This window comes from Gossypium raimondii, chromosome 8 (assembly GCF_025698545.1).
Source record: "Gossypium raimondii isolate GPD5lz chromosome 8, ASM2569854v1, whole genome shotgun sequence".
Taxonomy (NCBI): Eukaryota; Viridiplantae; Streptophyta; class Magnoliopsida; order Malvales; family Malvaceae; genus Gossypium; species Gossypium raimondii.
The window spans coordinates 23,285,368-23,311,547 of NC_068572.1; the positions used below are offsets into that span (position 1 = coordinate 23,285,368).

At 31.8% G+C, this 26,180-nt stretch overlaps 1 protein-coding gene across 1 annotated transcript; it reads left to right on the forward strand.

Annotated features, from left to right (window-relative positions):
- Nucleotides 1-1,813: 1,813 nt before the first annotated feature.
- On the forward strand, nt 1,814-3,095 carry LOC105791056 (uncharacterized). The gene has a single exon (XM_012618935.2). The coding sequence runs from the start codon at nt 1,990-1,992 to the stop codon at nt 2,737-2,739; it is 750 nt and encodes a 249-aa protein (XP_012474389.1). The 5' UTR covers nt 1,814-1,989; the 3' UTR covers nt 2,740-3,095.
- Nucleotides 3,096-26,180: the final 23,085 nt, after the last annotated feature.

Consider the following 26,180-nt stretch of genomic DNA (forward strand, 5'->3'; position numbering starts at 1 on the left):
GCTTTTTCTAGGGACTATCAATTCCAAAATTGAGAGTTAATTTGCTGAATGGCAACCCTTTAGTTTCTTTATTTTGATGAAACTATATTATATAATGTCATTGTACAATGCTTTCGGCTCCTCCAATAGCACAAGTAATTTTGCAAAATTAAATTATCGCAAATTATTATCGTTTTATATGTTTCACTATCTACCTTTCAATTAACAATTGATACATATGCTAATTAAGAAACGCGGGAAAAAAAGTGAAGATTTTTCTTGATAATGGTGTCAAAAAAGGAAAACATAAATGCTATATTTAAATGAAATTGGTGATTTTTCTTTTTCTTTTTTCCTTCTTTCAGCAGTCCGCACAAACTCTTTTCTTTTCCAGAAAAGGACAGAGGCAAATGAAGAGCGCTAACACCAGTGTCTGCTTGATTGAATTCTAAAGTTTGAGGTTGGAGTTGAAAAAAATTAGTGTTGGGAAAATTTTGTTTGATTCAATTCCAAATTGGAACAATGATACCTAAAGATCTCATTAAAGAAATGATACAGCATTAACTTCGTTGAATCTTAAGGCAATTTTAATATCTATATATTGTTTTTAAAAAGACCGATTAGTCAAGTGGATTGGATTAGAAATCAATCAATTCAAAATAAAGAGTTGAATCAATATGTTTTATTTTTAAAAATTATAAATTTTTAAATAATTTATTCAATTATATTAGGCAAACCAATTAAATTAAAAATTAATGGTATAACAAGTTGGACTATTAATCAGAATTTAAAAACCTTGTTTCATAAAAAAAAGAAAAAAAAAGTGAATTAGAACTTTTTATAATTTAAATTCAGTGCACCCCAAAGCAGTCTAAAAGAAACAGATGGAGACATAAAATCTGATACGCTTTACCCAACCTTGCATTTCTCCTCCATAAATACTGCTTTCTTACCTGCCTCTTTATTATTTTGAAATGCTTTATTCGGTCCACTACCCAAATTTGATTAATTCAACCAAAATACTAATAATTGCGTTCAGCATGCATTAAGTTATAAATTGACTATATTCATGTTAAGTGTATATTCCTATATTCGGGTTAAAGCTGTTGTGTTTCATATGCTTAAGGATATCCTTTTTCAAACCTCTCTCTGAATTTTAGGTCCTTTTCACCGAAATTCATACATACCTGCTCACTAAAAACATGTTTTCCCACAGATCCCAGATACAATATATATGATTTTTAACTGTTGATGATTGGCTCATCATTTTTGGGTAGGTTATTGAATTAAATAACCTTCAATGTCACCATTTTTGTTGGTCCTTGTAGCTTTTAAGCTCTACACTAACCATTGCTCATAACAGTGACCAAATATCAATAAATCACAGTTACATCTTTTAATAGCGTCGAACTAAAATTTCATCACAAGAAATCTAAAATTTTTGTGAACGTACGGTTCTTCCAAATGAATCAGTGTGTTAACTGAAACAGGCAAATTAGGTAGGCATAGCAAAGATTAAATTCTGAGATAAAGAGGCTGTTGGTTGAAAGTTATGGGCCATATTTAAGCAACCATTCCCTATCATGTTTATGGGAAAAAGGTCAGCCTAGCCTACATCATTAAGTCCTTTTTGCCAGCGCCTTAAGCTTAACGCCAATATGCACCTGTAATCCAGACCTAGAAAAAGGAGAAAAAGTTTATTGTAATGCCCAAAGGAACCCTACAATAAAAAAACAAAAATAAAAAAACAAGGTGGGTAAGTTCCTAAAGACATTTATATTTCACTATTTCATTTGGTGTCATTCTCAAATTTCTATTAGAGCAACCAGAGAGAGAGAGAGAGAGTTCACAATCCCTATACACCCACCACATTTATTTAGTCTTTCACCTTTCTTATCTCTTTTTTATATATACCCCCTTGGAGGGTTGGACCACCCACGTGAAACCATTACAACACCGCAAACCTCCAATCTTTTCAGCGTCCTATGGCATAAGCCAAGCTCCATTGCCATGGATTGGTACTCTTGGTTGTCAAAAACTGCCCTTGAGCCCTCACTTATCTATGACTATGGACTTGCCTTCTCCCGTAATGAGCTTCAAAAAGAGGATTTAGCCTACTTCAATCATGAGTTTCTTCAGAGCATGGGCATATCAGTTGCCAAGCATAGGCTTGAGATTCTCAAGCTTGCTAGGAAGGAAGTTGGAGAAACCCCTAATAGCCTGTCCAAGCTCATTTTGGCAATCAACAAAACCAGAAAGAGCTTTAACAAGTATGTTAACAAGTTGGTTCACCATGAGAATAACTCGATTAAGCGGCTGCCGGAGCCGGGTCGTTATCGAGATCAGTGGAGAGGAGGATTGACAAGGAAGTGCAACAGTGAGAAGGAGGTGAACATTGAGCAGCCAGTGCGGAGAACCAGGAAGATAGCAAAATCTGGCCCCCTGGATTGTAGAGTACAAGAGAAGTTGCTTGCCCCTCCTAGGAGCCTAAAATTGTCAGGGCCACTAGACAGAAAAATGCAGGAGAATCTGGTGTTCAACTATAAGAGCCCTGTGACATCTGGTCCTATTGATATTGCAATTGCACAAGAGAGGTTGATTCTCACAACAAATAGGAGCCCAAAACTATCAGCACCTCTTACTTATGTAAGACCTCCAAGCCCAAAGATTCATGGTGACTACTACAAGGAAAAGACAGGCAGGGACTATGGTGATCAGACATTATGGGCTGCAATGTTTCAGGACATGAAACCCACTTGACTTCACCACATGTCTTTCATAGTTTTCAGTGGAAAGGTAAGATACATGTCATTCAGATGTTTCCTTCCACTCAGAGGGGCTTCCCTATATGCCTTTGCATCTGAACCTGATTCTGATATAAGGTTAGGGTGTCCCAAAATTAGTATACTAAAGTCGTGTTGGACGGTTTTATTTATCATCAACACGCATCTCATAGTTTTATACTCATTTTGAGTTCATTTCAGCTAAATTTTCGAAATTTATGGTTTGGTAGGATGTTTTTGAGTTGTAAAATCCTTCATTTTGGCAACCTTCATGTCCTTGTAATGAAAAAAGAAAAATAAACCATAGATTGTGTGCTGTGAGCTTTCTTCTAATTTCTGAGTTTGCAACTGTTTGGGAACAAGTTCCTGAACCAACTATTCTTAGTTTCATTTGCTGATATCCTGAGCAATGGTATGAAAATGAGCAGTAATACAAGGAACCAGATTCTTCTAGGTGATTTCCATATTTTCAGTAGTGTAAGAACGCTGTTCTATGTTGCTTGAAAGTAAAGTTTTGAGGTGCAGACATTAACTAGCTGCTTCACAAGTAGCAAACAAGTTTGATTTAGCTGCTCTGTAAAACAATAGTGTTATATTTCATCTGCCTGCAAGTGTCTCAAAAGTTGCGATCATTACCAACCTCTCTTATTCAATTTAACTAAATGTTGGTAACTCTCGGCATCTACATTCTTTAAATTCTTGTCTATAAATACAAATATAACTTTCTGTCTGTTCATTTAAACAAAGGGGCCACAGCCTACTGGCACATATAAAAAGCGTGGTTAAAGGCTACACGTTTGCTTGTTTTGCAAGGATCCAGAGTTTTGATAGAACTTGGCAAAAGCTGATCAAAAGCCTGTTGAAAAGTTGTAGAACAGTTGGGATTTGGAGTTTTATTGCATTTGCCTTCGGTAGTTCCTTTATGAGTCCATATTACAATCCAAGTTGAAGGAGCTATTAGAATAAGAAGTCGGGAAAAGATGTATCTGATAAAAATTTGATTTGGTCTAAGTAAATTGATGAAGATATACTAGCTATTTCCGTTCTGTTTTCAGGCAAAATGAAGATAGTTTTATGGCATTTTGTGTTTGGAACCTAATGGTTCAATGCAAAATATAATACTTCATGTACAAAATCAATTAGAAAAAGAAGAGCCATTACTGCATTGGGTTTAAAAGTATTTAATAATCCCAGCTTGCATTAGCATCCTCCATAATCACAATACAGACCTACTTGCAAAGCCATTTATTAACAATGGTAATATGCCCCCATTATCAAGTTATCAACTACTCATCAATGCAATTCTAGACTAATTCTATAGCATGGATGTGTTTATGAGTAAATAGACAGACATCTAAACATGAACTGCATTAAATAAAGTTTGTGAAGCAAAAACTTGCTAAAGTAAAAATAGAAATACCTAAGCTTAGCTCAATTGATTCATACAATACGGTGTCAGTAAGTTTGGGTTATATCAGCAACCCCATTTCTTATCTCTAAGCTGCAGCCTCCTTTATGCCAAAAAGAAAAAAAACATAGGTAGCCTAAGATGTGCTGCAAAAGTAGTCTTCCAAAATATTCCTTCCACACTCCGTCCCAAACAATCTTAGTGTAAGACCCAACCAATAAAGCCCAAGCATATTTGTAAGCTATGTTACTCAAATTCAAGCAGAGGTGTCAGATTTGGGTATGTATCTAAGGTCTCACTCTTCAATTGAGTTAAACTTAAGACAATGATACAACACAAAAAGATCAGGTAGAGGATATGCGTATGGGATCTAGTTTCATATATATTTAAACTAGTTTGTTATCATGTGCAATACATGAATTTGGTTGTATATATTAATTAAAAACGTATTGCACTTATTTATTAAAACTTGTTGCAAAATTTCTAACCTTTCAAAATATTATGATTGAAAAATAAAAATAAAAATAATTTTTTTAGAATCTTGATAGTTTATATTATGATTTATGATTTATTTTAATTTGATTTTTTTAAATTGTTGAAAAATAAAATAAATGTGTTTGCAAACCCTATGCAAGTTCACTGTTTATATATGAGATCAAAAGTCCTTCAATCTAGCCTAGGAATATATGGACAACGATTGCCTAGGAATATATATGAGTTCAAAAGTCCTTCAATGAAGCTTTACTCTATAGGATATGATAGTAGATAACAGGTCATAAACATTTTTTTTTTATATATACTTTGTAACTCAAAGGTAGATAATCCTATACGCCTAATATCTCGACAAAATTTACAAAGCTGTTCCTAAACTAATAACGCGTTCAAGTAGACACTTCTTTCATATTAGTAATAAACATCATCAGCAAAATCAATGATAATCCTATCAATATGACGTATAGAAGAGCTTGTAGTATACTAATATGCTACATCACTTCTGATAGTGAGAAGGAAAAATAACAGAAGTACAAGTTTATATTTCCCAACATAAGCACAATAAAGGGCACACTCGGTGAGCAATAAAAGAACCGGTAATTTACTTATGCCCTTACTGTCAGAACTTAAGTTATTTCCTTATATAAATATATATGTATATGAATCAGTTGGTATCTGAAAATACTGAATATGTAACAAGCTTCATCAACCAGACATGATGCATAAAAGGCATATTTTCCTGTGAGCGATAGAGCTTGGTACTACAAGCTAAAAGCAAAAAGCACATGATGCACATTCATTACCTTCTGTTGGGATCGATCCGATTAAGCAACAAGTAAAAAAAATAGCGGAATAAATTGAAAAATTGAACACACAAATTTAACGTGGAAAAACCCTTCCAAATAAGATAAAAAACCACGGGTAAAGATAATTTTATTATAATGGCAAAAGAACGAAGAGTACAAAAGATGGAGATAAAAACTAAACCCCGAAAACCAAAAACAAAGAACCCTCAAAATGTAAACACAAAATTCTCTAAATGTGTTATGAGTTCTAATCTCTAATGGGTGTATTTTCTAAGGTTGTAAAAGAGCCTATTTATAGGCTAAATTCATAGGTTAAATAATAATAAAATAATCTAGACTGATCAGAGTTTGATTGAAACAAATAAACAGAGTTTAACTGAAAGATTATTTCTCAAATTTAATTGAAATAGGAGTCATACTCAACAAATCTCCACCTTGACTCAAATTTCCACAATGCCATCTTTGCCAAAGCCCGCCACAGGCTTATCTTGAACTATGCAAAGAATTAATTGAGTCGAATCTGTGCTTAGAAACTGGAAGACTTCTAGCCTTCGACTTGTACACTGCCGAATTAAAATTAACCCGAGTCTGATTTTCACGAACATACTGCCCTAACTTTTCAAAACCTGCATCCAAAAAAGAACATCTCTTCAACGAAACGATCATGCCTTTTTCCCTCCTATGACTAAGTTGCCTCCGCTCCAAACGAGTTGAATTCGGCTCCGTAACGGACGAGGGACGTCCGATTTCACCAGTCACTGTAGAACCTTCCAGAATATAAAGACTGTCGGTTCTTTTACCTTTTAATAAAATAAGAGCTCCATGAGATACTTTAATGTCGCTCGACTCGATGTTGATTCTGCATCCTTTCAAGTCTAAAATACTCAAGGAGATGAGATTCTTTCGTAAATCAGGTACATACCTAACATCTGAGAGTGTCTTAATCGTCCCATCGTGTATCCTATTTTAGCAGTTCCAATACCAATTACCTTACTAGATGAATCGTTTCCCATGCGCATAACTCCACCTTCAACCGAACAGTATGTGAAGAACCATTCTCTATTGGGACACATGTAGAAAGAACATCCTGAATCTAGGATCCACTCAGATGTGAGCTTGGAGTTATCACTCATTGACACTAATAAGAAATCATCATCGCTTTCATCGGTCAAATTAGCACCAGCTACATCTTCCTCGTTACTCTCACCAGCTCTTTTATTTTGCAGTTTATAACAATCTGTTTTGACGTGACCTAACTTTTTACAATAGCGACACCTTTTGTCTCGTTTCTTTGATGCTACCAAAACAAAAGTTTGTCTATCTGCCTTACTATCCAAACCAAACTAATTGTCGAGTTTTTCTCTACTCAACAAATGACCATTCACATCTTCGAATGAGAGTTTGTCTCTGCCACAAATCAGGGTCTCCCTGAAAGAGTTGTATGAATGGGGTAAAGAGCATAATAATAGCATAACTTGATCTTTATTGCCAATATGAACCTCAACGTTCTTTAAATAATTTAAAAGAGTAATGAATTGACTGATGTGATCTCTAAGAAGCTCACCTTCGTTCATGCGAAACGTAAATAGACGTTTCAACACTAAACGGTTAGCTAAAGACTTAGTCGCATAAAGAGTTTCTAACCTTTTCCACAATGTGGATGAGATCTTCTCCATCAATACCTTCTACAATACCGTATTCCTGAGGCACAACTGGATTGCAAATAATGCCTTTTCATCAAGCTCTTCTCATTCTGTTTGATTTAGATTCTCAGGCTTTTTCCCGGTAACAACCTTTTTCAAGCCAGTTTGAACTAGAATTGCCATCATCCGAACTTTCCATAGATTAAAATTTGTCTCACCATCGAACTTCTCAATTTCAAACCTTGTTGCTGTCATCTCTGAATGGGCCGATTTATAAAAATTAAACTAACTCTGATACCACTTGTTGGGATCGATCTGATTAAGCAACAAGTAAAAAAATAGCAGAATAAATTGAGAAATTGAACACACAAATTTAACTTGGAAAACCCCTCCAAAGAAGATAAAAAAACCACAGGAAAAGATGATTTTATTATAATGGAAAAAGAACGAAGAGTACAAAAAATGGAGATAAAAACTAAACCCCAAAAACCCAAAAACAAAGAACCCTCAAAACATAAATACAAAATTCTCTAAATGTGTTATGAGTTCTAATCTCTAATGAGTGTATTTTCTAAGGTTGTAAAAGAACCTATTTATAGGCTAAATTCATAGGTCAAATAATAATAAAATAATCTAGATTGATCAGAGTTTGATTGAAACAAATAAGCAGAGTTTAACTGAAAGATTATTTCTCAAATTTGACTGAAATAGGAGTCATACTCAACACCTTCAAAACTTTATCATTACATTTATTATATATTAATATAAATATTATGCTCACATTTGTAATATATTTTTTATGAAGTAAAACCACAATATATATAGTGAAAGAGAAAATGTGAACTTTTTTGGAGAAAAACTCTTCTAATGTAGTTGAAAGACAACAATTCACTCGAGTATTCATATTGAAGTTGATCGAGAGTCTTCTAATACCAGATAAATCTTAAAATTTGGTACATTTAGGGTGACTCTTACAACTAATTGACCTAAAAGAAGTCGGACGACTCAGTTAAGGATCAATTGTCCTAACTATATTATATAGAGAGATGTGTCGAAAAACTGAAGCATAAAAAATTAAAATTGGTGATTCTATACTCCTTCAATCATTTATAAATTATAAATAATAAAATTTAATTTAAACTATTTTATAATAATTATTTTCTACTATTAATTAAATAAATTATTTATAAAATTAAATAGAGGCTATAAAACAACAAAAAATACAAGTAAATTTTAAAAAGTTAAAATAATTAAAGAAATTTTAAAAATTAAATGTGAAAAAAAAAATAATACTAATAAATTTTAAAAAGACAAAACAATTAATAAAATTAAAAGAAAAAACTAAACATGGCATTTATAATAATAAAAAAACAACAAAATGTGACATGATTACGTGAAAGGGGTAGGGAGAAGCACCAATATAGGACAGAGTGATACGACCCTGCCTCGGAAACGACCTTGGTTCAGCTCATTAGATGATATTCGCAAACTCTTGCAAGCTGATTTAGTTTGTTCCAGCTCAATGGAGCTCAATTCGAGCTAATTTCAGCTCATTGAGCTTGAACTTCAATTTATTTTAATTTATGCTTTTACATAGTTGCTGGAATAAATTAAGTGCATTAGTTTAATTGGTTAAATTCAGCTCAATAATTGTTAGTGTTTAATTTGTTTAAAATCTGGACAAATTTATTTATTTATATTAATTGTGTTTCATGCATGCTTTTAATATGTTTAGTTATTACATAGCATAAATGTGTCTATTTTACTACACCTAATTAATGTGTCATATTGTTGATTTAATATGTCTAAATTCAGCCGAATTATGAGCAGGTTTTACTGTCTAGCTGCTGCCGATTTTAATTTGTCTTGCTGCTGCCTTTAATATGATTTTTTTTGCTTTGATTAAATTGATAAAATTAATGGTTCCAGGTACATGCAATGGACGGCATGAATGTGGGGAAAATTATTAATGCAAGGCTGCTGCTGGTTGAAGTTCTCCAAGTGACTATTCGGCCAAACAAAGAGCTAATCCCTTATTGCAGCTATCGGTCATTGCAACAGCCACCAAAGCTGATGACTCTTGTTCCCTAAGTTGGCCATTAGGTTTACCGAAATAGCTTGAAAGCTTTCACATTTGTTGAAAATTCCATTCCCATTAGTGACCATTCGGCTATTAGCTTTCACACACAAAGGGGCTGTTCAATTACAAGTGTTCACACCTCATGACTATTAAGTTGCTCATTAAATTTAGAACTATTTAGCTAATCAAGAAAGCTCCTTCAAGGCTCATAAACACCTTTGGCCGAACATATATTGTCCTTTTCAGCTCACAAGACAACTTCATCAATTTAGCTAAATTCCAAGGCATCTAGAAGTGGCTGTTGGCGTCACCCATGCCCAAGGGAGCTTCATGGAAGTTACCTGGAAATTTCAAGGAAGATTCAGCTCATTAAAGTTGAATACATTTGACTATTCATGTATTTGATTGTCTAGTCGGCTGGCAATATATTTCAGCTATAAATATGAAGCTCATAAGATGTATTTTAGACTTTTTGATACTTTTAAAAGATATTGAGTTATTTGGTGAGAATTCTTCTCTCAAATTTCGTTCAAGGACTTAGCTTGGCTTATCTGTTGTCAGTGGCATCAAACTTAGTCTGTTTCCGAACTTATCACTCGAATCGAGTGTGGCGTTCACCCAAAACTATACCTCTGGTTCTTACCTTCCTAGGTAACGGGTCAAGGTCCCAATACATCACAAATTCCACCTTAAGTGTCTTATAAACCTCGGGTCAACATTTCTTATAGTGTTGGTTCAGTTTTGACCTTAAGCCAATTTATTCCATTCTATCCGAATTATTTTTATCTCTTCGAACACCAAGCCTTAATCATCCTGAACTTGCCATTTGAACCCAATATTGTTATCATGTTCCATACTTAGTCAACTTTCCAAATTAAGTTACATCAACGAACGCTACTTTTTATTTAACAATCGCATATATAAACGACTCAGGTCACTCGACGAAGCCCAGATCGTATCACAGAGGATTTTTATTCTCGAAGTTAACTAAAAGATTTGAGCTCTTGGTTCGAATTAAGCTGAAAGTTAAAATCCTTAGAAAATGACAAAAAGAAAAATCTAATTAGTTACTTTGTGGATAAATGGGTATTGGAACAAGATATTTATATCAATAAAAACTTTACTTTATAGAAAATAAATAAATAAATAAAAGACTTTCAAAGTTTTTATCATCCAAGTTCTCTATAGAGATTTTATTCATATGTTACGGGTCGTGGATCAAAGCCCATGATGATTACGCATAAAACGTTCCATGAAAGTCAATTAATTAAATAACGTTCATTTGATTTATTTGAATTGGTCCAATTCGTGGAACCTATAGATAAGCCCTAGGTAAATCCCACATTGGCAAAACACGAGAGAGACTTGGGCGATATAAAGGGTTCGCAACTCTTAAGTGGTAAAAGAACTTTTGGGGGTTTATGTGCGCTCCCAAGAACAAAGCCGTAAGGATCATGTGCGCTATGTGCGCCCAAAACAGACAATATCTTACCGAGTTGGGTGTTGACTATGACATTTATTGGTATAAGAGTCACTCGTCATGCCTCTTGAGCGATGGTAGGGCAAACCTCAATGAGGACACTGTCCCTAAGAGAGGGTGAATGTAACACCTTAGGCAAACCTCACATTGGCAAAACACGGGAGAGACTTGGGCTATATAAAGGGATAGCAACACTTAAGTGGTAAGAGGCCTTTTAGGGGGTTTATAGGCGCCCCAAATACAAAGCTGTAAGGGTCATGTGTGTCCAAAGCGGACAATATCTTACCGGGTTGGGTGTTGGCTCTAAATGTAACCTCCCTAACCCGGCCTAAACGTTAGCCTCAAATTCGGGAGATTACATTAGTCACTGAGATGACCTAATACGACCAAAGTTTATAAAATAATCATTTTAAAACATTTGTTTATCTTAGAAGAAAACGTAAACCGATTTTTAGAAAAACACATGGGTTAAAAAATGTTTTAATTTAACTCTCCTAAGTGATGGTGTCTATTTTTTATAACTAAGTCAATTTATTTATTCTTCCCAAAATTTGCTTATGGTTTAGCAGCAAAAAAAAATGATACCTAATCTAGTTTTATTAAAAACCAGATTTCACGCTTAATAAATTAAAATTCGTATTTCAACATTTTAAATTAAAAACAACTTAAATGCCATGCATGCCATATCAAACCAAAACCAAAAGTCCCATGCCACAGTTTAGATAAAATATTGCAATCTCTGAATAACGAAAAATTTCAAATAATAAATATGAGAATATTTTAATAACAAAGCTGAGCCGAGTCCCTCTGAATGTCGTGTCTGCGTTCTAACCTGGTGGGTTATCTATAAAGATGGAAATAAAAGGGGAGTCAGCTATGAAGCTCAGTGTGAGTTCAGTCACAAGAAAACCAGAACAAAACAACAAACAAACAAAGCACATGAATTAGCAATTCTGAGATAAAACACAACCATAAAGCACTTCAGATTAATGATTTTTCACATAAAACACTTCAATTTACTATCTTGATATTCATAGTTTTATATGCACGTGCTTATGAATGCAATGTAGTTTCAAATTAACAGAAAAGTCCTACCCAACTCCGCTACACACCTTACTTTTGAGTTCCCCAAAACTTATTTACCATATCACTCCAGATTGTGGACGAGCCACCATTGATTTGTAGTTAAACTACCACTTTGTAAAGAAAAACGTGGGTAAACCACTAGTATTTTAGATAAAAATATTTACAGTTACTACCACTTGTTGTGAGTAAACAACATGGTTGCAGATTAAGCAAACTGCCACTAGGTTTGTGGACGAGCCACATATTTACAATTACTGCCACTTGTTGTGAGTGACAATATAATTGCATATTAAATAAACTACCACTAGGTTTTGTGGATGAGCCACTACTTGTTTGGAAATTTAATAAACTGCCACACTTCCTCCATACAATATCTCGTCCCATGCAATGCACTATGTCATGCTTTGCATTATAATAAATCAACACTAGTAGTAGATATGTAACATGTTTTCAATTCATCACTAACACATAACATGTTTATGATGTTCTTCGTAGGGCAATAACAATATTATCACTTTCAGTTTATCAGAAAACACATAACGTTCACATATCATGCGATGTTATAAGAGCACTTAAGGCATTAAACAAACATTTTAGGGTTCACACAAGATCATGGACCTAATTAAGCAAGGAAAAACTCTAAAAATAATTCAGGGAATGTAAAGTGATTAAACTTAACATATCATACTTTTATATAATATTAATAATTTAAATCAATTACTCATGGATTCTAGCCTGAATTATTTTGTTAGGGACTTAATTGAACAAAATTAAACATTAAAAATAGTTTGGGAATTAATCAATGACTAAATGAACCAGATATAAAATTTTAGGTAAAACTGTAAAATCTAAAAATAGGGTAAAATTGTAAATTTTGAAAATAGGGTAAAAGCGTAAAGTTTGAAAATAAGCGCTAAATTGGAAATTTGGGAAAACATAGGCAAAACTTTAAATTTTGGAAAAAAATAGGGGTAAAATTGTAAAATTTTAAAAATAAGAGCTAAACTATAAAATTTGGAAAAATAAAGGCAAAAATATAAAATTTGAAAATTAGTGGAAAAGTTATATATTTTAAAACATAGGGGAAAACTGTAAAATCTAAAAAATAGGGACTAAACTATAAAATCTGGAAAGCTGGGGCAAAATGTAAAATCTAAAAAATAGAGGACACACGACCATCTGACTGGATCGTGTGGAAAGCCCTAGACCGTGTAGAGAGGTTACACGGTCGTGTGGCTAGATCATGTAATAGACTAAGGTTGTGTGAGAATCGAAAAACCTAGGGTTTCAGGGGAACATGTTTGTGTGAGGGGCCGTGTACCCTATCTTAGGCATAGTTTTGCCTGATTGACTTGTAAAAGAACACACTCATGTTACCAAGATCTTGAACGACATTCCTGACGTTTGAATCTGGTCTGGGGTACCTAAATCGGGTCCTTCAAACGATATTTATCCTAGGCAAAATGTAAAATCTAAAAAATAGGGGACACACGATCGTCTGACTGGATTGTATGGAAAGCCCTGGACCGTGTAGAGAGGTTATATGGTCGTGTGGCTGGATCATGTAATAGACTAAGGTTGTGTGAGAGTCGAAAAACCTAGGGTTTTAGGGGAACATGTTTGTGTGAGGGCCTGTGTGCCCTATCCTAGGCACAGTTTTGCCTGATTTACTTGTAAAAGAACACACTCCTATTACCAAGATCTTGAGCGACATTCCTCACGTTTGAATCTGGTCTGGGGTACCTAAATCGGGTCCTTCAAACAATATTTATACACGGTTTAACGTTTGATTTCAAGGTTTATCAAGATTTTATCGAAAGATTTGACAAGAACCGAAAAAGATTGATTAGATTGAATAAAGGATTAGTTTCAATTAGACATATTATGCAAATTTGGGATCTAAACTTTGAATCGAGATGTACTTATCGAACTTGATGGAATTACGGAGGCTACTAATGAAGAGTTCAACAATTAGTAGAGAATCGATTTATCGGGAATTGATTATATATGAAAAGCAAAAATAATTTTAGTAATGGAGAGAAAATATTTTGCAAAGGAGAGTGTGAAAAAGAAAATGGAGAATAAATAGAAAGATAGAAAACAATTCTATTAGGATTTGAAAAGGGACAAATTGAAATTCTAATTAGGAAAAGAAGATAAAAAGTTAGTAGAATTTTAATTTTATTGGAATTTTTTGAAGGAGTAAAATATGAATTCTAATTAGGAAAGAATTGGGTCAATTCTTAGGGTTCGTAAACACTAAGGGCGTCACCTGTAATTTTTTTAATATTTTGTCGAAATTTCAAAATTAAAATATTAGGGGAGAAAAGAAAAGAAGAATTTAAAGGGAAAATAAGGACAATTCAAGTTGAAATGGAAAAGGAATCAAAATCCCAGGATAAAAATTCAAATTTGATTTATCAAGTTAGTTTATCTAATTTATCCATTGTGTTGAATTCAAATTTAATCTCCTTTCATACTTCACAAGCAGTAGCTAGTTCAGGACTTCCATGGCTTAACCACTTTGGCTACTGCCCATTTCTTTATGTTTTCACTCTAAATATTATTTATTCTAATGTGATTTTCATCCTAAGTTGCTAAAAATAAAAAAGAGAAAAAAAATGAAAGAAATGTGGTTTGAACCTATGACTTCTAAAGGATGTACAAGCTACTTAACCATCAAGCCTAAGACTTATTTCTTATTTATTTATTACAACTAACCCCCTATATTTTGGGGCGTTACAAGAAGTGAGCTATGAGAGTATTTTCTAGTCAATATGGGATTAAAATTAACTTTTAATGAAATAGTAAAAAAATTGTCACTTATTTATAAGATAAATGTGAGATATGAGAGTATTCTCTAGTCAATGTGAGATTAAAATTATTCTTTTAATGAAAATAGTGAAGAAATTGACACTTATTGTAAGCACGAGAGTGTCCTGTAATTAATATGGAATTAAAATTAATCTTTTAATGAAAATAGTGAAGAAATTAAGACTTATTAAGCATGAGAGTGTTCTCTAGCCAATGTGGGATTAAAATTAACTTTTAAGGGATTAAAATTAATTTTCTTGAAAATATGAAGAAGAGAGCTATGAGAATATTTTTAGTCAATGTGAGATTAAAATTAACTTTTTAATGAAAATATTGAAGAAGTGAACTATAAGAGTATTCTCTAATCAATGTAGGATTAAAATAACTTTTAATGAAAATAATGAAGGAATTATCACTTATTTTTAAAATAAATGTGAGATATGTGAGCTATAATAGTTTTTATTTAAGAAAAGGATAATGGGGTAAAAAATTTTACATCTGTCAACTATTCTTGTTTAAAACTAATCACAAAATTTCAAAAATATTAATTAATTTAAAATAAGAATAATCTACATGGCAAAAGTTAGGTTGTACATAGTTGAGGACTGAAATCTTGTAATATAATATATAGATTTAAATATATATATTTAATTACACAATTTTTAAATATTATCAATTATAAATAATTTTAAAATAAAATATAATTTAAAATATAATAATATATTATTTTAAATTGATTTATACATTAAAATTAACAATATTTTGAGTCGAAATATTTTCGGCTTTTATATTCAATTAATATATAGAATTTTTAAAACATTTTTCCTTTTAACTTTAGTCATTGTTTTTCTTTTTGGTAATACAAGCAAAAAAAAAAAAAGGGCCAGATTTTAAGAATATACCATTTTGAAAAGAAATTTAGGGTTTTGGGAAGAGAGAAATAGAAATCAGGACACGTTTTTAGCATTAGTTGAAAGTGCACACTTTCTATCTTTTTTTGTATATCAGCTCTTTCGGTTAAATAGTTAAATGTCAGTAGTTTTGTCCTTTAAGTTTTAGGTTTAATTCTTATCTTACTCATATTTGTACTTTTATTTCACATTATTTCAATTTTTTAATTTTTAATTAATATTTTAACATATTAACTCCTTTGATTAGAAGGTTAAATAATAATGATTTCATTCTTAAGTTTCAAGTTCAATTCCTCTTCTAAGCATATTTATATTTTTATTTCATGTTGTTTCAAGTTTTTTAATTAATAAATATATTGTTTTCAAGTTCTTTTATTTTAATTAATAACTCTTTTATTTATAAAAATAAATAATAAATATGTAATTATATAATAAAAATATATTTTATATTTATCATTATCTTAAATATATACATATTTAAAAAATCAACTAAAATTTTTATATATTTTTCTTTATATATAATATTTATATGTCAAATATTTATTTTCTCCACCTATATTGTGGGTATGGCAATTTTAATATTATAAAATGAAAAAATTATTTCAAATATCATTATGTTTATGTGTGAAATATTTCAAATACACATACAAAAATATATAGTACTAAAATTTACTACACTCATGATATGGATTAAAAATAAATATTACACATATAAAAATTATATTTGCTAAAAATAATTATATTTGAAATAATTATTTGACTTTATAAATAAAAGAGTTATTCATTAAAAATATGAATTAAAAATAATAAAAACATGAAAACAATATATTTATTAATTAAAAACATGAAAATAATATATTTATTAATTAAAAACTTAGAACAACACGAAATTAAAAATACAAATGTGCTTAGAAGTGGAATTGAACTTAGGACTCAAGGATGAATTTACTATTATTTAACCATCTAACAAAGAAGCTAATGTATTTAAAATATTAATTAAAAATATTGAAACAACATCAAATAAAAAAATACAAATATGAGTAGGAAGGGAATTAAACTTAAAGCTTAAAGACAAAACCACTAATAACCAAAAGAGCTGATATGCCAAAAAGTCAAATAGCGCGCATCGTAGGACACAATTTATTAACCTATTATTATTTATAATATTAACATTAAAATTTTCAAATAAACGATAATTTAATATTTATGTCAATATTTATGTGTAAAAAGTTAAAAATATATACATTAATATAAATCATGTTATTATTTGAAATAATAATATTATATTAAATAACATTTTAACATTTTAATATTTATTCAATATTCTTATTTAAAACCTATATAATTTTTTTTAAAATAATTAAAAATGAATAACATTTTTTATTAATTATGAGTTGTGATGTGGTGTGATGAATGTTTACCTCATCCTTTGACCATGAGATCGAGGGTTCGATCTTTACTTATGAGAATGGAGCACATTTCATAGGCAATTGTTTATCTCTTTGAACAACATGTATATCATATGCTTCAATCATCCAAAAAATTAGTCACTACTTCTGACAATTAATATTATAATTTCGACAAAAAATATTTTTTATTCAATCATCCAAACATAAAAATCCAGAAAATTTTCATATTAAAAAGTTAGGTAAAGCAAACGAACGCTCGTATGGAAAGAAAAGGAAAGGAAAAGGCTAGACATAAGAATTTTGTTAGCCCAAATGAATTATGTTATGTGAATTTTTAGTGATAACAGATCATACATTTGCCCAAATGAATTCTATTATTAGGCTTCAATGAGATCTCAGTTCTAAGGAAACTAGAACCAGAGATACAAACCCATAAAAACATATCTATTAGGTTCTCACCAAATTGAGCTTCAACTAATGGATTTTTGTTCATGCACGTAAGGGTGAACATAGGAATTACTTTTGCTAATTAGTTATATTTTTTAGTTAAAATGTCATTTTGTCATTATATTAATTTATATCTTTATAATTTTAAAAGATTAAATTAAAATTTTATCATTTTCGGAGGTCAAATAATTTGACCATTTGCTCATTATAAATTTGTAAAGGGTAAAATATAGAAATGGTCAATAAAGTATTACCCACGTTCTATTTTGGTCATTCAACTTTTTTTTCTATTTTGGTCACTAAACTATTAGAAATCACTTTTTGTTGTCACCAAATGTTAACAACTATTTTAATATTAACGAATGTGTCCACGTGGGTTTTTATTGGTCTAATGACAAATTTAGCGTTCTAATATTTATACATTCTATCAATTTAATCCTAAATATAAAATATTTAACAAATTTTAGCCCTCGATGTTTACAAAATTTATCATTGTAGTTCAAATTCTAAGAAATTCAATGAATTTAGCCCTCAACATTTACAAAATGGCATTTTCTCTCTCTCTTTTAGCACTTGAACTAACATCGTTGGTCAAAGCACCCAAAAATGGATGAAAAAGTTAACGTATGTTAACTTTGCTGACATGGCAGTCTACATGCATGCCACGCCATCAATTATTTAAAAATTTTAAAAAGTTAAAATATATATAAACTTATAAAAATTATTTAAAAATTTTAAAAAATTAAAAAGTATTTAAAATTAAAAAAATATATAAATTATTAAAATTTCATAAAGAATATATAATATATAAAAAATGGTAAAAAAGTAAAAATATTATAAAGCTCTCATTTCTATCCAGTTAAAAAAACCCTTTCTAAGTTTTTATCATCATTTTCTAAATCTTCTATCCCTAGGAGATGTCATTATTAGCATCAACACTGGTGGCTTCTTCCTGTAGCACCCCAAAATATATCGAGTTAGATGAATTAATTAACTAAGAAATGAACTTTATTCTTGATGGTTAAGAGCTTAGTATATTACTTAAAGTACTAAGGTTCAAGACATACTCTTTCTATTTTCTTTTCTTTTTTTTTTCAACAACTAAGGAACAAAATCAAACTAGGATATTTATTAGTTTTGGTAAAAATATGTTAAGTGTTGCCAGCAATTTAAATGATAAAGCTTTTACATTTCTCCCTTTACTTCCAAGGTTCAAATCATGCCACTAACAATCTATTTCCCTTTTATTTTTGCCAAAAGGGGGAAATTTGCCAACCAACCCCTCTAATTTTGAAACCCTAGGTATTTAACCTCTTTTCTAATTACAATAGAACTATAACTTCATTCTCCAAATAAGATTGAATTTTTACTCTTCTTTTTCCCATTTTTCTTTATCTCTTTCTTTGCAATTATTTTCTTTACATTGATGAAATTATTTTTGCAATCCTGAATCTAAAATCGATCATAGTTCAACTATTCTCCTTATTGACTTACGAAACGCGGACAATCTCGTCTTTAATCCTAGCCAAGAATCGGTAAGTACGTTTCAATTTCGATACTCGATCTTGAAATTCTACAAAATACCCGCTCATTGATAATCTTGCAATCGTTAAAACAAGCTTTCCCGATTTTTATCAAATCTTTCATTAACCTTGGAAAATCTTGAAAATCGTTATTAATTCTTGCGTAATTGACAGTTGAAAGACTTGTTCCAGGTAACTCGGATCATATTTGGACGTGAGGATCATTGTTCGAGACCATGATGACAAGTGTGTATTCTTTAACAAGCGAATTAGGGAAAAATCATGCCTAAGATAGGGCTAGATGGGCGTGTGGACCACATGGGTGGACTACACGACCATGTCCCCCTAAAACCCTTGGATAGTTCGTTTCTCACACAACCCAGACTCTTTCACATGGTCTCTCACACGAGCATGTGGACCACATGGCCCACCACATGGCTATGTGCCCTGGAAATCCTAGTGTAGTTCGAGAACCACACGGCCTGGACCCTTCCATGCGGCCATATCTTTTTTGTAGCTTAATTTTACAATTTTCACGTGGCCACAATCTGTTACTCGGCCTGGCCACATGACCGTGTAACACCCTCCACATGGTCTGTAACATCCCACACGGCCTAGCCACACAGTCGTGTACCCCTATTTTTTAGATTTTATATTTTTAACCTAAAATTTTATGGTTTATTCAGTTTAGTTGCTAATTGATTTCCAAACTATTTTAATGTTTAATTTTGTTTCATTAAGTCCCTAATAGTATGATTTATGTTAGAGTCCATGATTGATTGAATTATCGTGGTATTTATATACATAATTGCATAAATTTTGAATATTTAATATATGACTATTGTATCTATATTTGCAATTGTATGTACAACATGCCTTATGTTACTGTTAATTTGGACACATGACAAGCGTGACTTTTGCTACTAAATTGCCTTGTCTCAGGCATATTAATTGCTACTGAATCGAGATATTATGAGCATACTAGTGTTATTGTATTAATATGTTAAAAGCATATCAAATGATATTGTATTGATCTATTTGAACATGCCATATTGCATTGCATGGGGTGGGATGATATGTGCGGAGGAAGTATTGGCAGTTTATCAGCATTATTTTGTTGTGTACCCATAGCCATAGGCAGATCCCATTTGCGATGTTTTTTCTGTGAACCCACGGCCAAAGGCAGATTCCATCTACGACGTTTTTGTTGTACATCCACAACCCAACGACAACTATTATCCACAAACATGTTGTACATCCACAGCCAATGATAGTTTTTGTCTATATTATTTTGTTGTGTAACCACAACCATAGATAGATTCCATCTACAATGTTTTTGTTGCGTGTCCACAGGCATTAGCAATTTATCTGCAAAGTATTGGTGATAAAAACCACAACCCGATGTGTAGGTGATTGGAATTCTAAGGAACTCTTATCTTGGTGTGTAGCGATGGGGTAGGATATTTTCTGTTAAACCAAAATTGTATGACATTCATTAAGCATGTGCATACAAATTGGATTTTCTATAATAACATATTTATACTTAGGTATAAATCATTCAGTGATCTGAAATACTGATATTCTGAAATTGTTATCATGAATTCTGAGATACTATAGATGGTTAATCTAGAATAAAACCAATACTATAATTTGCTATTTGATTGTGATTATTCTATATGTTATTATTTAGTATGACTTATCAATAGTTTGCACTGATTTTGCTTGTGATGGAACTCACACTGAGCCGCATAGCTCACTCCCCTTTTAATTTCCATCTTTACAGACAACCCACCAGGTTAGGACACGGACTTGGCATCTGGAGGGACTCGACTCAAATTTGCTTATTAAATTATTTAAAAGTATTATCTGATAATTTTATTATTCAAAGACTGTATGGTTTTATATTCAAACTACAACATGAGACTTTTGGTTTTGCTTTGATATGACATGCATGATATTTAGGTTGTTTTAATTAAATTTTAAAATGTTGAAATCTGATTTTAATTTAATGTGAATGAAATATAGTTTTATTAAAACTAAGATAAATATCAATTTTCATTGTCAAATTATAAATATATTTTGGAAGAATAATTAAACTAATTAAGTTTCCAAAAATAGTTATCGTTACAAGAAAAATGTTCAAATTAATCAGTTTTCATAATTCATGGTTTTTTTAAATAGACTAAGTCTTCTTCTAGAAATAAATTAATATTTCAAAATAACAGTTTTATAAGCTTTGATAGCTTACTGAGCCATTTCAATGGCTAATGTAATCTTTCGAATTCGGGTCTAACGTTTAGGCTGAGTTGGAGATGTTATATTTAGTGGTATCAGAGCCAACTTTACAAAACTTAGGCAGTGGAAATTTGAATTATTTTGCATGCATTAAAATGGGGTATTTTGGGAAAAATCATGCCACAAGATTTTGAAAAATTAATTTTCTGGAGGAAATTAAATTAGAGACTCCGATGTTGGTCCTATTTTAGTTACTGTTACTGTAGAATAGGTTGTAAACCCTAGAGTGTGAACACTTAGGAAAAATAACTAATGCTTGAATATTTGTTTGGAAACTATAGATATACCTTAGATTAAAAATTCTTGAAAGATCACTATGAACAATCAAGGTAGATGTGGTAGGGGTAACTGTGTAGGGCTGCACTTGTTGAGCCACCCATTACTCAAGGGGAAAACCCAATCCTTGAGAACGATTATGTTGAGAACTCTATTGCTAATGGTGGTAGAGGTTAAAAAATGGCAACGACGTCGTGACCTAGGCGACGTTGAGGGTTTTACAGAGGGTTGCTGGAGCCCAAACTGGATTAGGGAGCCGTAGATCTATTGTAGAGAGGCTCCGATCGAATGGGGTTGAAACATTCAAAGGAGTTGCTGGAACGATTGCCACTGTGGCAGAATATTGGATGGAGTCTATGGAGTTGATGGAAGATTCTGAAAGTTCTAGACTGTACTTCGAAGCAAAAGTTGAAGGGTACAGTGTCCTTACGTAGGGAAGAGGCCTATTATTGGTGGCAGTATGTTGTAAGGGGTACACAGACTGAACGTATAACTTGGGAATATTTCCAAAAGGCCTTTGAAAAAAATATGTGGGCACTAGGTATGTGAAAGCTTGTAGACTCGAGTTCATTGAGTTAAAACATGAAGATAAGACTCTGGTGGAGTATAAGACTAAATTTCTAAGACTCAGCCGTTATACTCAAGGAATGGTCACCACAGTATAAGATAAGTGTGTGAGGTTTGAAAATGGACTGTGTTTTGACCTCAAAATTAGGTTGCTCCACAGTAGGAACAAGTGTTTGAGACCCAAGTGGAAAAAAACTTGTGGAGGAGATCAAACAAGTGGAACGAGATAAACGAGAGAAGAGTAAGGTCCCGATTAAGAGAGATTCAGGTTCCACTAACTCAAATTATTATCATATAAACGAGTCAAAGAGGGTAGTCCGCAGCAAAGGGTCGCGGTAACAAACTATAGAGATAAGGTTTACAACAATACGTATTACGGTAGGCACCACCCAAGTGAATGTTGGAAGAAAATGGGCACCTGTTTGATATGTGGGTCGGTGGAACATATGAGAAAAGATTGTCCTTGCTCAAGAAAGCAGGTACAAGCTCCAACCCAAAACCAGAGATCAGGTTAGTTACCTCCAAGGGGCCGAGGTCAAAATAGGGCCGCAAATACCGCAGTAACTAGTGCACATTGAAATGAGGCTAGAAAACCCACCGTTGTTTATGTCGTTAGAGGTCGTGAGGAAAGAGATGCATTCATTGACGTCACAAATATTTTTCCCTAATATACATAAGATCTACCCATTCATAAGTTGCTTGTAATATGTCTGATAATTAGATAATGGAGTAAAAAGAACAGTTATTGATATTACCGTAGTAAGGTCATAGGAAGTTTAAGGAGAAGTATTGTCTGAAATTGTATAGGACTCAGATTTGCGTAGAGAAAGTGTGATGGTTAGTTTGAACGGAGGAATAACGGATTTTTTGATTGAGAAATTGATGTGTTAGTAGGTAAATTTTGAGAATGATATTTTTTTAAGTAAGGGAGAACTGTAACGACTCAAAATGTATAGGGTTAGTTGAATTAATTAACTAAGAAATGAGTCTTAGTCTTGATGGTTAAGAGCTTAGTATACTACCTACAAAACCAAGGTTCAATCCACACTCTTTCCAATTTCTTTTTATTTTTTTAGCAACCAATGAACAAAATCAAACTAGGATATTTATTAGTTTTGGTAAAAAATATGTCAAGTGCGGGTAACAGCCCAAATGGTAAAGCCTTTGCATTTCTCCCTTTACTTCTAAGGTTCAAATCAAGCTAATCATCTTCTATTTCCTTTTTATTGTCGAAAAAAGGGGGAAATTTGCCAACTAGCCCCTCCAATTTTGAAACCCTAAGTATTTAAACTCTTTTCTAATTACAATAGAACTATAACTTCCTTCTCCAAATAAGATTGAATTTTTACTCTTGTTTTCCCCATTTCTTTCACATTCTTCTTCACCTTTTTCTTTGCAATTATTTTCTTTACATTGTTGAAATTATTTTTGCAATCCCAAATCTGAAATCGATCATAGTTCAACCATTCTCCTTATCGATTTAGCGAAATGCTGACAATCTCGTCTCTAATCTTGGCCAAGATTCGATAAGTATGTTTTAATTTCGATACTTGATCTTGAAGTTCTACAAAATACTCGCCTATTGATAATCTTACGACTATCTAATTTAATTCCACATTGAATAAATCAACTCAATTAAATTATTCTCAAAGTCGTAAAATTTTCTTTCTAATTCAAATGTAGTTTGATCAAGCTTTTTTTGAGCTAGCGAAGGGACCAATCAAAAATATACAATTAGACCCTAGTTATTGCAATTATGTCCAAAAGTATCGTTCTGATAATTCACAATTACTTAATCATGGAGTCGGTCCACAAGAAGTACCATGATTGAAAACTCCTTATTGTATACTCTTTACGAAAGCAATTCATCAAACTGCTTAGTCCAATAACCTCATCATGTCTGTGTTACCCTCATATGATATCATTGATTCATTTGAGTTAAATCTGTTTACTTAATACAATCCTATTTCATCTCATTGCCACCAATATATCTTCTTAATGATTAATATGATCACTGTCAACAAATAACTGTGATAAATTGCTCGTTTGAGAACAACCAACCCATGGCCACGTTCCATATTTATAAATCCACACAATGCTAATGAGAGGATACCATTAACTCTTTAATTGAGCTATGAATTCCATTGTTGCTAGTAAAGCCATGTCATACACAAGTCATGTACCCAACATATCGGCTATGGGCTCAATCATCTTTAGAGCATAAGCCTCTACTTATATCAAAGCACATGAGTTGCATATGCGTGGTTAGTGACTGACTCAGGATTTAGGTAAATCACACCATGAATGTCACAAGTGAATTAATTCACAAACGGATTCAGAATTAATTCATCTTGGGTCTAGTCCAATGTGTCATTCTACCAATGAATACATCTATGTCTCTATTCGTGGAGTCAACTGCTCCGATAGCCAAGACTAGCCATCTCCCCAATTGAAATTGTAAATGACATAATAATCCTTCTCAGTATTTGAATCAAATGCTCACTTTAATTCTTTTACAGGATTACAAACTCATTTAGATTATCTACTGAAGTAAGTTGTCTTTCTCGCAATGTAAACATTCTTTACAATGCCACTTATCTTCAGTTTGAACTTTAGACAATCAATGAGCTAATATTTGTTTGTCACAATTTCGCTATGCATGCAAAATATAAAAGACAAAGAATACAAAAGATATAATAGTAAAATGTGAGATGAAATTTATTTATTTATTCATCGTTCAAATAAATAGAAAACAATTACGTATTTACTACAATTTGAGCACATTTCCCGATAATGGGTAGGATCTTTTCTATTAAACCGAAATTGTATGGCATTCATTAAGCATGTGCATACAAACTGGATTTTTTGTGATGACATATTTATACTTAGCTATAAATTATTGAGTGATATGAAATATCGATATTTTGAAATTGCTATCATGAATTCTAAGATACTATAGATGGTTAGTTTGAAATAAAACCAATACTCTGATTTGCTATTTGATTGCGATTATTCTATGCGTTATTATTTAGTATGACTTATCGATAGTTTGCACTGGTTTTGCTTGTGACAGAACTCACACTGAGTCACATAACTCACTCCCCTTTTAATTTTCATATTTATAGACAACCCACCAGGTTAGGACGCGGACTCGGCATCCAAAGAGATTCGACTCAGATTTGCTTATTAAATTATTTTAAATATATTATCTAATAATTTTACTATTTAGAGATTGTATGATTTTATATTCGAACTGTGGCATGTGACTTTTGGTTTTGGTTTGATATGGCATGCATGGCATTTAGGTTATTTTTAGTTTAATTTTAAAATGTTGAAATACAAATTTTAATTTATTATGCATGATATATGATTTTATTAAAACTAAGATAAATATCACTTTTCTGCTGTCAGATTATAAATATATTTTTGAAGAATAATTAGGCTAATTCAGTTTTCAAAAATAGTCACTGCTACAAGAAAAATGTTAAAATTAATCGATTTGATAACTCATGGATTTTTCTAAAAATAGACCAAGTCTTCTTCTAGAAATAAATTAATGTTTTGAAATAACAATTTTATAAATTTCGATAGCTTACTGAGCCATTTCGATGACTAATATAATATTTCAAATTCGGGTCTAATGTCTAGGCTGGGTTAGGAAGGTTACACTTCTAATCACGTTATCAATGACGTTTCAATCTAAAATTTTGAAATACCAATGTCAACACCAATAGCTTTTTTCAACCAAGGTTGAGACGAGTTTTTCAAATCCAAAATCCAGAAATACCTATCGACAATGCTTTGAACCAATATGCCACCGAGTCATTTTATCTCTTCTTACACCGATACTCGACGAGTTACTAAAAAAGGCTTGACCAACAAAAGACTTAATGAATTTTGTTGGAATGGTTGATTATGGATCCCTTTTTATTTTGGTTGAATCAAGTGGCTTGAAATTTTTGAAGTGTTTGTTTTCTATTTTTAATGTTTTTTATTTAGGGTCGCGAGTTTTTGAGATTAAAAAGCAAAAAAATGAATTTGAGGATTGATTGTTTTCATCAAATTTGGGGATAGAGATTTTTTGTTTTTATTCATTTTTATTGTGTTTAACTGAGATTGAAATTGAAAAAAAAAATTCATTTTTCATCATCAATTTGTTGAAGAAGAACGTTTTGTGTTTG

What these genes read in the sequence shown, in the direction of transcription:
- LOC105791056 (XM_012618935.2), top strand. Translation starts at nt 1,990, where the DNA reads ATGGATTGGTACTCTTGGTTGTCAAAAACTGCCCTTGAGCCCTCACTT.